This window comes from Capra hircus, chromosome 8 (assembly GCF_001704415.2).
Source record: "Capra hircus breed San Clemente chromosome 8, ASM170441v1, whole genome shotgun sequence".
Lineage (NCBI taxonomy): Eukaryota > Metazoa > Chordata > Mammalia > Artiodactyla > Bovidae > Capra > Capra hircus.
In genome coordinates this window covers 53718225-53734334 of record NC_030815.1, presented here as the reverse complement: position 1 = coordinate 53734334, position 16110 = coordinate 53718225, and the positions used below count along the sequence as shown (strand labels likewise).

General features: G+C 40.8%; 1 protein-coding gene across 1 annotated transcript in view; it reads left to right on the top strand.

The window, feature by feature from the left end:
- LOC102189950 (guanine nucleotide-binding protein G(q) subunit alpha) overlaps nt 1–16110 on the top strand; it is a 322174-nt gene that overhangs the window by 97818 nt on the left and 208246 nt on the right. Inside the window, exon 2 of the mRNA XM_018052093.1 lies at nt 8052–8236. Coding sequence (XP_017907582.1) covers nt 8052–8236 — 185 coding nt within the window. The remainder of the gene's footprint in view (nt 1–8051; nt 8237–16110) is intronic.

Sequence of the window (16110 nt, the reverse complement as noted above, 5' to 3'; positions counted from 1 at the left end):
AGTCTTTGCAGGTGTGGGTTGATGATGTGCTTGTGGGTAGAAAATTCCTCCTTGAAATTTCTGGTTCTGCTTTATCCAAGTTTATGTGGAAGTAGCCCAAGTTCAGCTTTGATGGTGCTGAGATTCCATATTTTAGACTCTTGGCCTAAACCAGTGGACCTTAAGTGCAGATACTTGGATTACAATTGAGCTCCATGAGACTTGGGTTTGTTCTTAGCAGCTCTTTATCTGGGTGCTGGCCAATCAAGAGGGCAGGGCAGGGGCATTTGGCCTGAGCTTTCACATTAATTAAAGGCTTTAGATGTAGACCTCTGATGGTTTGACAATATCTCCAAATACAGTCATGAAAGGCACTGGAAGGATAAAACGGATATATTCACTGTACAACTTTAAATACCACAGTCTTTAGAGCTCTGTTTTGGCATTTCTTCTTTTTCCTGGGAGCCGAAAAAAAGTGGCAGTGGTGTGGGTCTCACTGAGCCTATAAGAGGCCCTGAGAAGGTCTGTTTTCTGACTTGTAGAATAAAAGAAACGAACCCTTGCAGCTCCTGCACGTGCAGTGGTCAGTGATTGTTTTCCAGGGGAAACCGGGCACAGCGTGTTCTTCAGACAGTGACAGTTGTAACTGACATTTTTAGGACACTGAGCAATTCTTGTGTATATGTGGATTGTGCTTCATAGCCCTTTTGATAAAATGTAGCCCAGGAAGCCAACTTCCATGGGAAAGAAGGAACCATTGAGTCCTTGATTGCTTTCAACTACAAGTGACAATTCATGAAACCATTAAGAAGGTAATATGTTATCGGATTTAGAACTGTCAGGGTATGGGATAAGAAAAACTGTCTTCTAAACAATAAGGCTCTATTGTAAAGCACAGGGAGCTGTGTTCAGTATCCTGTGATAAACCATAATGGAAAAGAATATGAAAAAGAATGTATATATACATACACACATACATAACTGAATCACTTTGCTGTGCAGTAGACATTAACACATTATAGTCAGCTATACTTTAGTATAGCTAAAGTATACTCTTGCCTGGAAAATCCCATGGACAGAGGAGCCTGGTAGACTGCAGTCCATGGGGTCGCTTAGAGTCGGACACGACTGAGCGGCTTCACTTTCACTTTTCACTTTCATGCATTGGAGAAGGAAATGGCAACCCATTCCATTGTTCTTCCTTGGAGAATCCCAGGGACCGGGGAGCCTGGTGGGCTGCCGTCCTTGGGGTCGCACAGAGTCGGACAGGACTGAAGTGACTTAGCAGCAGCAGCAGCAGCATACTTTAGTAAAGGCTTCCCCAGTAGTTCAGTGGTAAGGAATATGCCTGCCAATGCAAGAGATAGGGATTTGATCCCTGGGTCTAGAAGATCACCTGCGGACAAAGAAGGGCATGGCAACCCACTCCACTATTCTTGCCTGGGAAATCCCATGGACAGAGGAGCCTGGCAGGCTATAGTCCATGGGGTCCCAAAAGATTCAAATACGACCTAGCGACCAAAGAGTAAGGCATATTAATACTTCAGTAAAATAAATTTTAAAAGATTATGCTGAGCAAGAACCCCAAAGAAAGAAAAACTGGCCTGCTTTTAGAATTGGATGGAACTGATTGCAGACTGCATCTTGAGAATGGGCAGAGTAGTCAGTGTAAAAGTATAGAGGCTTAGTTTGAGTAGGATACATAGAGTGAATATGGGTTTGTGGCAGAAGCTGTATATAGGAATACTCTTGTGTTGAAAAGATCTTGGCAAAGCCTAAAGTATCACATTGTGTGTGTGAGAGGAGAGTCTGTACATCAAACATGCTGTATTCTAATACCTTACAAAGTGATGCAGTCCACAGTAGGATATTAAATTTATATATTATGTTTGTCCTGATGGAAAGACATGTGAAATGAATTGGGATTGTTCTCTGTGCCTTATCCGGATCTAGTGGGTAGGGAAGAAAAACAGTATCCCTCAAAACCAATTGTACTTGCTAGATGAAGTGGCCACCATGATTCTTTTTTTTGAAACACACTGTGCAGCTTGTGGGATCTTCATTCCCTGACCAGGGATTGAAACGTGTCCCCTGCATTGGAAGTGCAGAGTCTTAACCACTGGACTGCCAGGGAAGCCCATAGCATGATTCTTAAATAGTTTTATTTCTGGGTATTTTGATGGGCTGAGATAAGAAAAGGCATAGTACTTGACAAAAGGTGCAAATAACTTTTGGTGAAAAATTTCAGCCACATTTATAGAGATTAATAAAGATGAAAAGCAGAATTTTTCTAGACTCACATCCTTCCTTGTATATCTTGATATACTTGTTATTATATAATATGATTGGAGATATATTCAAATTAGCAAAGGTGGAGCTCCCACCCCCAGATTTAATGTAAGGGCTCCTTGCTAGATTTTATTTCATCAGTGGCTTTGGAAACAGTAGCTTTGTATTTCTTGAGGTAGGTCAAAAGTTGCTTATGCTCAGTGCTGTGAAAAGAGTTTAGCCGCCACCGGATTCACAGACCAACCTACTAGTAGAAGTGTGCCTCGTTCATTCAGAGATAAAGAATTGTGAAGGCTCTCATTATGCTTTCCATGTGGCCTTAGGAAACAAAGTCATTTGTATAATCTGGAACAGCTGGGTGTTTTGGTTTGTTTGTTTGTTTGTTTTTAAACAGATTCTAGAAATTCTCATCCAGAGTAGATATTTTAAATGTCCGTTTCAAACCCCAAGAATATTGTATAAGTTTATGAAAATAGGAGAAAAACATGAAATTTGGTTTACACATTTGTGAAGAATAGTTCATTCATCTCCCATGATAGAACTCTTCCTGGAACAAAGAAGCTGAGTTTTTTGCTTGGTTGATGTTTTATTCCATAGTACAGAATAATACTTTATTTGACTCCTTTTATCATTGTACCTGTAGCATTTGCGTTACACAGATTTCCTCTTAAGTGAAGTGTTGTATTCGCTTTTATTTTGCAGCAGTTATACAATAGCATCAAAGCGTGCTGCTGCTGCTGCTGCTGCTAAGTTGCTTCAGTCATGTCCAACTCTGTGCAACCCCATAGATGGCAGCCCATCAGGCTCCCCCATCCCTGGGATTCTCCAGGCAAGAACACTGAAGTGGGTTGCCATTTCCTTCTCCAATGCATGAAAATGAAAAGTGAAAGTGAAGTCGCTCATTCGTACCCGACTCTTAGCAACCCCATGGACTGCAGCCTACCAGGCTCCTCCATCCATGGGCTTTTCCAGGCAAGAGTACTGGAGTGGGTTGCCATTGCCTTCTCCGATCAAAGCGTGAGTGAGTGTTAAATTTGTATGTGAAATTTACCTGGGAGGATGGCCAGTCTTGGAAGATGACACCAAGATTCAGAATACTATTAATTGAAGTAATATTTGGAAATTCAGAATTCGGTTAGATGGATGAAAGTTGAGTGTAGTCAAGACCAAGTGGAGACATTTTTGGACTACAGGCAGTAGAAGTTAATTATCTTGGATTTGCACAGCCGTGATTGTGAAAGTATCACCAAACCCAGGCTGGGCAAGTGCAGGCTGGGCTTGAGCCCTTGTGCTGGCATTTACCAGCCTTGTCATCTTTGCTCGGATGCTTCACCTCTCTAAGGCCTTTTCTTTTCCATGGAATGAGGGAAAAGTCATCTATCCCAGAGTTTTGAGAGGATAGTGTTGGTGTATTTCACAGTGGCAGAATATAAAGGGTTGAACGCGGATTTATTCTTTACATTTTTTTAATTGGAATATAATTGCTTTACAATATTGTATTAGTTTTTGCTGTACAACGAGGTGAATGGGCTGTTAAATATATGTATGCATATATACCTCCTCTTTCTTGAACCTCCCTGACCGCCCCTCTCTAGGTCATCACAGAGCACCAAGCTAAACTCCCCGTGCTGTGCCGCAGCTCCCCACCAGCCAGCTATTTACACATGATATTGTCTATATGTCAGCACTGCTCTCCCAGTTCATTTCACCCTCCCCCTCCCCCTCTGTGTCCACATGCCTTGAACACACATTTCTTTAGTTTCCTTTACAAGAGACAGGATATTCAGGGGGTGGAGCCGACCATTTGCCTTGTCAGATTAGAGATTAATCTTGAAGTATGTGTTGCTGGGGGGCAGGTGGGCTCAAGTGTACATGGGGGACAAGTACTAGATTTATTAACACTTTGAAGATGAGTTGGGAGCCCTGGATTCTAGTTTGGGCTCTATCATCATGATTGGCTGCCAGAAGAGTGTTAAAAGAGTGAATTAGTGACTAGAAAAAAGGAAGTACTTTGTAAACAAGAGCGCACCTTATAAATAAGACTTATAGAGAAAGGGCAGAAGAAGAAAAGGCATCCCCCCCACCCCCACCCCCCGCCTTCCCTTGCCTTCTTATTCGTTCATTTATCAAGCTGCCCCTGCTCTCCATTGGGTATTTACATCTGTCAGGGTCTCAGCAGGAAACAAATGGTCCACTCCAGCTAGGTGACTGAGCAGAGTTTTGTTCAGGGACTGTTTACAAGGTATTAATCCAGTGTAGGCAACCAATAAGAGCTAATGAGTGCAGTAACCAGGGGCCAGCAAGGCAAGGGAGCAGGTACAGGAACCCAGACAGGGCCACCTGGCAGGAGCTGTAGACTCTTGAAGGGGACACAGCGTATCTGTGGGGCCCTTGCAGGAAGCAAACTGGGGAAGTAGATGCCCCTTTCTCATCCTCTTGCTCTGTGTTCTCTTCCTGGTGTCTCCTATGGATTAAACCCAAGAAGACTGAAGCCAAGAGAGCTGTTGATGTGAAATCCTTCCCAGCCAGCCTCCTGGGGCACAAAGCAAGATGATATAATGGAAAGAGAGGATCCCAGGGTGTGTCCGGGGCAACAGGAAAATATCTTAACTTTGGAGTTAGGTTTTGGATTCTTTTCTGCTTTCCTCTTTCCCCATTCCATTCATTCATGGGTCCTGTGTTCCACCTGTATTTGGAGTATTCATTAGTATGATGCCCCGGAGCTTAGTGTAGATCCCAAGAGTGGCCAGGTGTTGACTGCTCTTGCCCAACATGACTTAATTGAAACAAGCCAGCATGGTTTAGATGTCTTCTCTTTACTTTCTTGATTTTATGTGGGTGTGGGGGGAGTAAAAGCCTTCAGCTAGGAGAAGCGGCCTCTTGCTTGACTGTCTTTCCTTTTCTTTTCATGTCATTCAGTTCAGTTCAGTTCACTCACTCAGTCGTGTCCGACTCTTTGTGACCGCATGAATTGCAGCACGCCAGGCCTCCCTGTCCATCACCAACTCCCGGAGTTCACTCAAACTCATGTCCATCGAGTTGGTGATGCCATCCAGCCATCTCATCCTCTGTCGTCCCCTTCTCCTCCTGCCCCCAACCCTCCCAGCATCAGAGTCTTTTCCAATGAGTCAACTCTTCACATGAGGTGGCCAAAGTATTGGGAGTTTCAGCTTCAGCATCAGTCCTTCCAAAGAACACCCAGGGCTGATCTCCTTTAGAATGGACTGGTTGGATCTCCTTGCAGTCCAAGGGAATCTCAAGAGTCTTCTCCAGCACCAGAGTTCAAAAGCATCAATTCTTCGGGGCTCAGCTTTCTTCACAGTCCAACTCTCACATCCATACATGACCACTGGAAAAATCATAGCCTTGATTAGACGGACCTTTGTTGGCAAAGTAATGTCTCTGCTTTTCAATATGCTATCTAGGTTGGTCATAACTTTTCTTCCAAGCAGTAAGTGTCTTTTAATTTCATGGCTGCAATCACCATCTGCAGTGATTTTGGAGCCCCCCAAAATAAAGTCTGACACTGTTTCCACTGTCTCCCCATCTATTTGCCATGAAGTGATGGGACCAGATGCCATGATCTTCATTTTCTGAATGTTGAGCTTTAAGCCAACTTTTTCACTCTCCTCTTTGACTTTCCTCAAGAGGCTTTTTAGTTCCTCTTCACTTTCTGCCATAAGGGTGGTGTCATCTGCATATCTGAGGTTATTGATATTTCTCCTGGCAATCTTGATTCCAGCTTGTGCTTCTTCCAGCGCAGTGTTTCTCATGATGTACTCTGCATATGAATTAAATAAGCAGGGTGACAATAGACAGCCTTGACGTACTCCTTTTCCTATTTGGAACCAGTCTGTTGTTCCATGTCCAGTTCTAACTGTTACTTCCTGACTTGCATATAGGTTTCTCAAGAGGCAGGTCAGGTAACCTCACATATTAAGGTTCCTTTCTGGTTTTGGTGTGGAAAAAACTGGCAGAGGTTCTGATTTGATGATTATGTCTCTAGTTGGGCCCTCAGAGCAAGGATAAGGATAATAAGCAGAGAAGCAATTTGGATCTTTTTCTTCCATACTTTGAATTGCTCAGAAAAGTAAAGATACTGGTTTCTTCCTATAAATTGTTGATTGCTAATGAGAAACAATTTCCTAGCTTTATTTCCATTAGGGATACTTCTCTTTAGATATTGCACCCCCATCCTCCCCACCCCAGTATTCATGGATAGAATTATATGTTCATTTTTAACTCCTTGCATTAATCTTGTTAAAATGTGTTGATTGCATTCATATTGCAGTGTTAACTTTATGCTTCAAGGAATTCTGAATCACTTTATTAAAATCATATGAAAATGATAAAGGAAATGTTAACTTTATATTTCAAGAAATTCCAGATCACTTTATTAAAGGTCATATGAAAAGGATAAAGAATTGGCGACCACAGGACTGTGGGGCTAGAAATCATCTTTGTAATTATGTGAGGCTTCTGTGTTTACCAAGACATCTGTAGTCATTTAAGAGTGCTTCTATGAAAACTGTAATACTTATTTGAATTTTTCATGATTGTTTATAAAGATAGTAATGAAATCCAACCACCAGAAAAACCAAACAAAGTTAGGACAGATGTCGTATTCCTAGTTTTCAGTTCTCCTTTTCTGCCTTTTTTTTTTTTAAATGTCTTGTTGATAGGAAATGGCATCAAGGGCGCTGCAATCATCCTGAGTATTATTATTATTATTATATTCTGCTATGCTTACTATCCTAAAAACTTTTATTTTTTCCCCCACATCGTGGGGAAGACATTATTTTGAAATTTTCATGGAGATTTGACAGTGAGAGAGAGATATTCAGAAATGAAGTTGCATACCCTCCAAAACAACTTACGTTTTAAAAAATGAAGTTTTTAGATTTATAGTTTCAGATTCACCATAGAAGAAATATGTTGTCATTCAGTGAAATGATCTCATCTTTCTGTCTTTCCTCCTCCCCAGTGGGCATTTGTAGCTTTGTTATGGATTCTCTGCAGGCTCATGGTCACTAAAAAGGAATACTGAAGAAGGGGAAAATGAGAACACAGAAGAAAGAACATCAGTAATAGTGAATTTCTGTGTCATAGTTAAGAGTGGGCAGAAAGAAGGAAAGTTCCTGTGTCTTTCCTGAATTGAGTGATTCCTTGACACAACTCAGCCAACCGAACCCCCTGGAAATAAATACAGTTGCTACTTGCTATCCCGAAGTATCTGGATTCTTACCTGGATACCATGCTCTCCATATACCCCATTTTAAAGTATGAGAAAGTGTCTAGAAATTTTCTGGCATGTTGTCTTACTGATGTCTGAACAGCATTTGTATAAGTGCATTGTCATCTCCAGATCCAGATCCTGGCTAAACATCCCGGTCTGCTGGAAGCGTTTCAGACATACTGCAGGGAAGAGAGCTTCATCAAGTGTTTATTCTGTTCAAACCATGCTGCTTTCATTGTGTTTCTTATAAGATACATGGTTACAAATCACTATTAAAATTCCATGCTGAGTGGCTTCCAAAAAGGTGACAGTTGTTTGTTTATTTTTTTAAAGTCTGCCTCTGAGCTGGAGTCTCACTCCTCTCATCTTGCTGAGTGCTCACCCTCGGTGGCACTTCCCCCGCTGGTGATGCTGCTCTCCTCTGATGCTCCTCTCAGCAGGCCCTCAGGATGCCACATCCAAGGCCTGCTCCTGTTAATAGCGTAGTTGTCTGGAAGACTGTGAGAAGGTCTCATGGTCTGATGAGCTGCTGTCGTTTCTCTTGCAGGGACAGGAGAGAGTGGCAAGAGTACATTTATCAAGCAGATGAGAATCATCCATGGGTCGGGCTACTCTGATGAAGACAAAAGGGGCTTCACCAAGCTGGTGTATCAGAACATCTTCACGGCCATGCAGGCTATGATCAGAGCCATGGACACGCTCAAGATCCCCTACAAGTACGAGCACAATAAGGTAGGCGTGGCTCCTCCTGAGAACGGCTGGCAAAGCCATCCCAGGGCGAATGGTCTCTTCACATGTCTGGGATGCACATTGTCTGTTTTAAATGGGCATTTTCCATCTCATCCTAAAATGGGGTTTTTAATAGCTCAGCACAGTTGTTTATAAATGTTTTTTTCTTCCTTAAGTCTTTATAAAGTCACAGCTATAAAAGATTGGAGTTGTATTCTTAGTGATATCAGTGAAGGACATGTCTGGATATTTGACAGTAGGTGTATGGATGTTTAAAATGTGGGGCCGCATGTTACGTTAAGAAGAGAGTTTTATCAGTTCAAGACAAACTGACCCAAATGAGGGGATTCACATGAGAAGTGGTGGCCTTGCCTCAGCCTCCCACTCTTTGTGCTTCCTTGAACAAAGAATAAAAACAGCTTCAGACCATTCTGTCCAGTTTAATTTTGGATTTCGTGACTTCCTTTCAGTAGTACCACAGGCTTAATTTTATTTCAAAATAAGCCCATCTGTCGCTTCCAGTAACCTTTCAAACACGTTTCCCTGCAGTTGTGTTAAAATAATGGAAACTTCTAAAATCACTTGAGAAAGGGTTAGGGGAAAAAAATCTAAAATTTTAGCTTTTTAAAAACCAGGCAAACTTTCCCAATATTCAGCATTATTTCTTAACTGAAATAGAAAGCCAGATTTTTTTATTCAGGTGAAAACAAATGCTGTCATTGCTTACTCTCCAAATATTATAACTACGTGATCCCTAACAAGTTTGGTGCATCTGAGGGTGTCCTCGGGTTTATACTGGGAGTTTATGAGGGAAGCAGAATTGTAGAAACGTCTTCCCTTCCTGTTAATCAGAATGTCTAAGGGTGGATGCAGTCTTCATTCCTTACAACATGTAGGTGCTGATCTTGTAAGTTGGTAAAACCTTAACCTTTTGTTGACAAAACACTGCATTTGTACCTGCAGTTATTTGAGGACCTTCAATCGAAGCATTCATTTTCATTCTCTTAGTACTCTTGATATTCTCCTCTTGAGGATATTTTCATATACCAGGATCAATGGGTACTAACAAGAAGTCTGCATGCCCAGTATGACTCATAAGCTGAGATGTAACTCACAAACATGAATCATAGGTAAAATAAAGCAGTTCTCTGTACCTCTACTTCTTTTACTATTTAGAAGCTTCTAAATATACAGATCATTCAAATTCAAATCAGGCATTTCTTTTTTGGAGGTGGTTCCTTAAAATGAACTGGCTGTTTCTTATCTAATTGATACCTTCACACTTCATTTTCCTATGGCAGCGAGAGTCTCTCCACAAATAACAGTGAGATCTTCCACAAATAGTCCTCCCAGCTTCTCCTCTCAAGAATGGAAAGATCTGAGTAGGTTCATGGAAATATGGTACCTGAATCACAGGAAGCTGTCTGGATATGGAAGCAGTGTGAATTCAAAAGGATCAGGAATTTTCCCCTTCAGAAATCTCAGTGTAGTGAGTTTCTGAAATAGGTGGTATGCTTGTTTTGTTGCGGTTATGAGTATTCTGTTGAAGAAATTTTTTTTTTTAATGCTGATGACTACAGTTGGTTGATAATGTGATGATCTGATGAATTCTGGTTATCACATGTGTGGTGTAATTGATGTGTGTATATGTCTTATCAATACATATATATACACATACATAATGCCAGTCCCTGGTGGCTCAGAGGTTAAAGCATCTGCCTCCAATGCGGGAGACCCGGGTTTGATCCCTAGGTCAGGAAGATCCCCTGGTGAAGGAAATGGTAACCTACTCCAGTATTCTTGCCTGGAGAATCCCATGGACAGAGAAGCCTGGTAGGCTGCAGTCCATGGGGTCTCAAAGAGTCGGACATGACTGAGCAACTTCACTTTCTTTAGTTCTTTCTACACATTAAAGTGCAATACCAACTCCTTAATTATACCTCTAAACCATTTTTCTTGGTGCTCCAGAAGACTCCTTCAGGATCTTGCCTTGATGTTAGATTTTCACATGAAGACATTGTACAGTCATATAGATGTAGAAGATGACGTGAAATTGATGCCTTAATCAATTAAAGGCCATCAATCAATTAAACTGATGCCTTAATCAATAGAAGAATGCTCAGTGTATGTTATTTGAGCTCTTTGTATCACTTCTAGTTAAGTAGGCTTTACTGTGTTGGATACCATTCAGTTAAAAATCAACATCATAAAACATTACTGTAATAACACAAGGTTTTCTCAGAGATCATAATTAGCCTATGAAATCTTCTCATGTCTCTTGGTTACTTAACATACTACCTAATACAGTGATATTAGAGTGTGCTGACCCCTGAATTCCTTAAAATGTTTAATTCCTTTCAGTTTATAACAAAAATCACTCTTACATTTGCTCCATTTCTCTACAACACACATGAGTTTTAAAGTATCACCCCTTACTTCCTCCATTAACTTCCTGAGCTCTGACCCTCCTTGCCTTTGTTAAAGCTTATTAAGGAAATAACGTTGTCTGTCTCCTTGCTTTTCCACCCAGCCGCCGCTTTCTCCCGGAGTTCTTCTCGGCTCCCTATGTAGCACTAACTATTCCACCCCCTTTAGCAGAACCTACAGTGGAGTATTGATAATTGCCTAGCTTGTGTTAGTTATGATGATTTGGGTATTAATCTTATTTTCCTGACTAGCTTCTAGGCTCTTAGAAAGTAAATCTTGCCATTCTTGGCAACTTCTATCTTGGCATTCTTCATTGACCCTGGCATAGTATCTTGTACACAGTAGTGTTCATAAAAATACTTGCTTTATGAGTAAGTAAATCATTTGTAAGCGTAAACAACTGAAAGCCTCCTCTTCTGCCCTGAATCCCGACCCCCCACCCTACTCCATTGCTGAAGTGATTATTCAGGTCAGTAGATAGCTATTGATGCATAAGGGAATAAATGCAGTGGGCTGCCAGGGAGGCAGAGAAGGTCAACCAGGGCTGGGCAGAAGCAGTCCAGAAAGACACAAGGGCAGAGCTGAGGGAGAGGCAATTTGGAGAGGAGGAATGGCTGGAGTTAAGTGTTCAGAGAAAGGGATGTGTATGCAATGTGTAACCTGGCCGGTTTAACTTGAACAGAATTCCTATAGAAGATAACTGGAGAAATAAGAGCAAAATAAACAAAAGGCTTAAAATGTGCTCCTGAAAGGTTTTGAATCCAGGCTGAGAAGTTTGAAAGGCAACTATGCTAACCACTATACCACTGACACCTTGGCCAGGCTAAGAAGTTTGAATTTTATTTTCTTCTATTTATGATACCTACTTAATAATAATAATAATTTGTGTTTTGGTTAGAATTTTCTACGAAAGTTTCTGGTCACAGTGTGCTCTAATATTTTGTAAATATTTTAAAGGTTAGTGTGCATTTTACTAGCAATTACTTGGAGGCCATGCCTTGTGATTTGTATTATTTTGTGACCCTAAAGGTATAAAATACATAACTGATTGATTTATTAAAAAGCTTCTTTGTATCTACTGCCACATTGGCCATGGTCTATGGCAGCAGCATAAATAAAAATAAACATTTTCCAATATTGTCCAGCCTAATTTTATTCTTGCTTCTGAGTTCATATATTTTATAAAGCAAAATGTAGCTTACAAATGATGTGGCCCATTCTTAACTGAGAAATTGTTCACTGTTTTTTGCCTTTTTTTTTTTTTTTTACTGTGAAATTGGTCTAGTCTGTGGGACTGTTGTGCCAAAATATTAGAATTTGTTTTGCTCCTGTGTGTTACTTCACTGAATTGAGAGTCTTATTGGTTAGCTAGGGGCTGGCACAGTGGTCAGAGGGAGTCCAGGCCACAACCTCTGCCCCGGTGATGGCGTGACATTGCACGTCTTTTCACAGCCTTTGCTCAGTGCTCCAGGGATCTTCAGTTCCAGGGGAGCTTGTAATAAATTGAAAACTTTTACCAAAAATAGATTAATTCTTCCCTGGTTGTGTTTCCACTATCCTGTTCTTGGACGTTTTTTGCCAAACAAGTAATATTTATAGGTGAGCTGGTTGGACTCAGCCCAAGTAAGAGAGCATGTTTGAGGACTCCTGAATACTTTGAACTTGAGTTTATTTATTTCTAAATATTAGTTTGCCTTTTCCTTAAACACAAGTGTTAATAGTTAACGCTGAAAGGGACTAACTATTTATTGCTTAGTCAAATCAAAAGATCCACTTAAGACCCCACTAGATGCAAGGCATTCAACAGTGAAATAGATCACTCTGTCATTTCTTACTTTCCAAAAGAAAGGATGTTTTCATCTCTGTTATTTTGTGCTTTCCTATTTTATACAGGCGTTCTCTTCTGATTATTCTTTAGTTGAGCCTCGAAATCAGCTCAATAAAATTTCTTTGTTACCATGGCTAAGATGTGTCTTGAGTTACAGCTCAAGGAGGTAGATCGCAAGGCTTTGAGCTCTTGATTTGCATGCGCTTACTGTGTGTCCCTGGCAGTGGGCATGCTTGCTGCTTTGCCTGTTGCTGTTGTTTCACATGCGTGTGCGTCATTTTCTTAGCTGACTGCAGATTACCTTACAATGAGGAAGCGTCTTGTCTCCCACACAGCATGCCAGGAATGTTATAGGAGCTTTTGTACCCTGAACAAATTACTCTGGCTAGTGGGTCCTGGTATCCCTTTACTGTTGGCTTATGATTTCTGTGAAATCCAGGTGTTCTTACAGCAGTTATAAAGTATTGGCAGGCCTTTGCTCACGTTGCCAATCCCAGGAAGAGAAAAGAATCTGATGAGTCTTCAGAACTCAAGATAGTTATGAGTAGAACTCAGCCATGTGCTGATGTTGGGTAGACATGGTCCTCTTCTGTTGTAGTTTCTGCTGTTAGAGTCAAAAGTCCTGATGACCAGGGCTCTCTTGGCACTGAGGCTGCAGCCGCCTTTGACCAGCCAGCCAGAAGGTTTCCAGGGTGGAGAGGTTGAGGGGACGTGTTACTGTAGTACCTCTTGTCCTCCCAGAACCTTTCTAAGAAAGGACATGTCATAGGGAAAGTACCTGCTTAAACACATTTACAGCTTTCTGAATTTTCTCTAATCCCTGAAAAATCTAAGCTTCCAGAAGCTAATTTTTAAAAGAAAAATGTAGCCAAGATTCTGGAAGATTTGCCAACTTATTTCTGCCTGCCTTTGATCAGTTGAACAAGAAATTACTGTACTACATTTTTCAACGTGGGGGAATTTTCTAAGAGACTGATTTCAATTTAATATTTGTCATCTCTATGATAAGAACATGATAAAGGCAGACCTTAATCAGTATATTTTGGTATCTATCCCTCTGAAGAGTTGTCAGTCAGTGTTCTCTGCTTGCAAGCAACAGAAGCCAACACCAGCATTTAATTAATTTAAGTAGAAAAAGAATTGATGGGCCCATGAGGTCACTCAGAGAACTGAAAAGAAGCAAAAGGACCAACTCCTGGAAACCGGGACAGGTCTGCAGAACTCATCGGGAGAAGCATGAACCCTGACCATTTTCAGTCTTTGTCACCCCAGTCAGGATTCAAATTCCTGGGAAAACTTGCTGGATTCATCCAGCCTGGCTTCTGTGCTAGCTGTCTGGAGTAGGCTGGGCAATTTGATTGACAGTCCCTGAGGGAAATCTGGGTACAGTTAGTAGAAGAGGAATGATGCTGGCACAAATCACAATTAACCACTGCAAAATCATGCCACCAACTTAAAAAATAAAGTGACACATGGATTCTCCATCAGTGCAGGCCCTCCAGTTGCGCTCCGCATGCCTGTTGTAGGACGTGGGGGAAGTTGAGGAGTTAGCGACATAGCAGCAGTTATGAAGTGAAAGTGAGTAACTGAGCTTGGGCCCATACACTGAATAACTGAATAACCTTGGGATTGTCACATTTCCTGCCGACACATGAATTTCTTTACTCTCTAAGCCTGAATGTCCTCATCTGTTTGATGGTACAGATGACAAAAGGATTATTTGAAGGGCTAAATAGATCATCTATGTGAGTTTGTCAATTATTATAAGATGAATTTGTTATCATGGAGAGAATAAATGCTACTCATCTTCCATCTTTATTAAGAATAAAACAAACTGAAAATAATTTAAACAGTATAACCAGATTTAGGAGGTATCTAAGGAAAACTTTCCTCAGAGTGACAGTCATTGAAATGGGATACCAAGGGAGGTACAAAAATCTCCTTATCTGGATGTGTTCAAAAATAGAATGTATTTTTAACATGTGAAATACTTTAAGGCAATTTTGCTGAAATAAGACCAGGGATGGACTAGACAACCTCTCAAATGCTTTCCAACACAATTTTTTTTTTCCCATGCCGATTCTCTGATTCCAGAACTTTAGCAAAGAGATGAACTGTTGTTAAAGTTACTTTATTATAATTTAAAGCTCCTACCTTTTTTGGACAAGGTCCATTCCAGAGTACTATGAAAATTTAAGGGAACAAAAAAAGACAATTAAAAACAGATTTGTTTTGACAGTGGTCTGTAGGGAAACGGAGATTTTTCTTTCTTTGAATCTCAGTGCTGTGCTGCTGCTAAGTCGCTTCAGTCGTGTCTGACTCTGTGCAACCCAGTAGACGGCAGCCCACCAGGCTCCCCTGCCCCTGGGATTCTCCAGGCAAGGATACTGGAGTGGGTTGCCATTGCCTTCTCCAATGCATGCATGCTAAGTCACTTCAGTTGTGTCCAACTCTGTGTGACCCTAATGGACAGCAGCCCACCAGGCTCCTCTGTCCACAGGATTCTCTAGATAAGAATACTGGAGTGGGTTGCCATTTCCTTCTCCACTCAGTCCCATAAGTGATTATAATATTTATATCTATGTAAGTTTATTTTAAACAGTGTTCAAAGTTCACAGTGTTCAAAAATCAGATGCAGATTTTGTGGGTATTAGTAGTGATAGTTACTTTAATTGAGTCGTTGGCTACTGGCCACCAAAGACAGCCTGTAATTTTTCACAGGGCAACTTTCAACTCCAGCATCTACAAATTTTTGAGAGTTTTCTTTCTAATAAAGAGTGTAAAGGAATCTAGAGACTTTTCATGGCCAACTTGATCTGTCAAGCACATTTTTTTTCTGAGGCTCGTTTACCACTTTTTCATTTCTCTCTAAGGACTCATGTTGGGGAGTTGATCAACATGGATTCTCTACTACCTTTATCTGCTTTCAAAATCCGTTTGTATACCTTCACTTTTAATATCTTGCAAATATGTCCTAGCCGAATTTTTTCTTCACTCTGTCCTTGTTCCACTGTAGTTCTTTATTCATTTTACACCCATGGCAGTCATAAAAATAGAAAATGAATATGAGATTTTGTAATCCCCCTTCCTTGGCCAAAATTAATCTGTAATCCCAAGGCATACCATATCATTTGTGCAGGATGAGTTATCTTGAGCTCATGTTCATCAGAGGAGAACTCTGAAGCAAAGAAAGACTTGAGCAATAGACTGAGGCTGATTACTTTTCTTATTTTGGTAATTTTTGTGTACAGAAAAGTGCACACATCATTTGTGTTGTCCATGTATTTTTTCCCATATGAACACATTTGCATACAGATCTGTTCATCCAGATTAACATGACCAGAAATTCAGAAGCCTCTTCAGGCTTTCTTCAAAATAGGCCCAGCCACTAAGGGGGACCACTATCCTGCCTTCTAATAACATAGATTAATTCTGTTAGTTTTTGAACTTTATATGAATAGAAGCGTACAGTATAGACTCCTTTGTGTCTGGTTTATTTAACCCAACATTACATTTGTGGAATTCTCATTGGTGTTTAATAGCAATGCCCCATAGACCTTTATGAAAGTGGTTTATGTCTGTGCTGTACAATATGGTAGCTGTTAGCCACATGTGAGTTTTG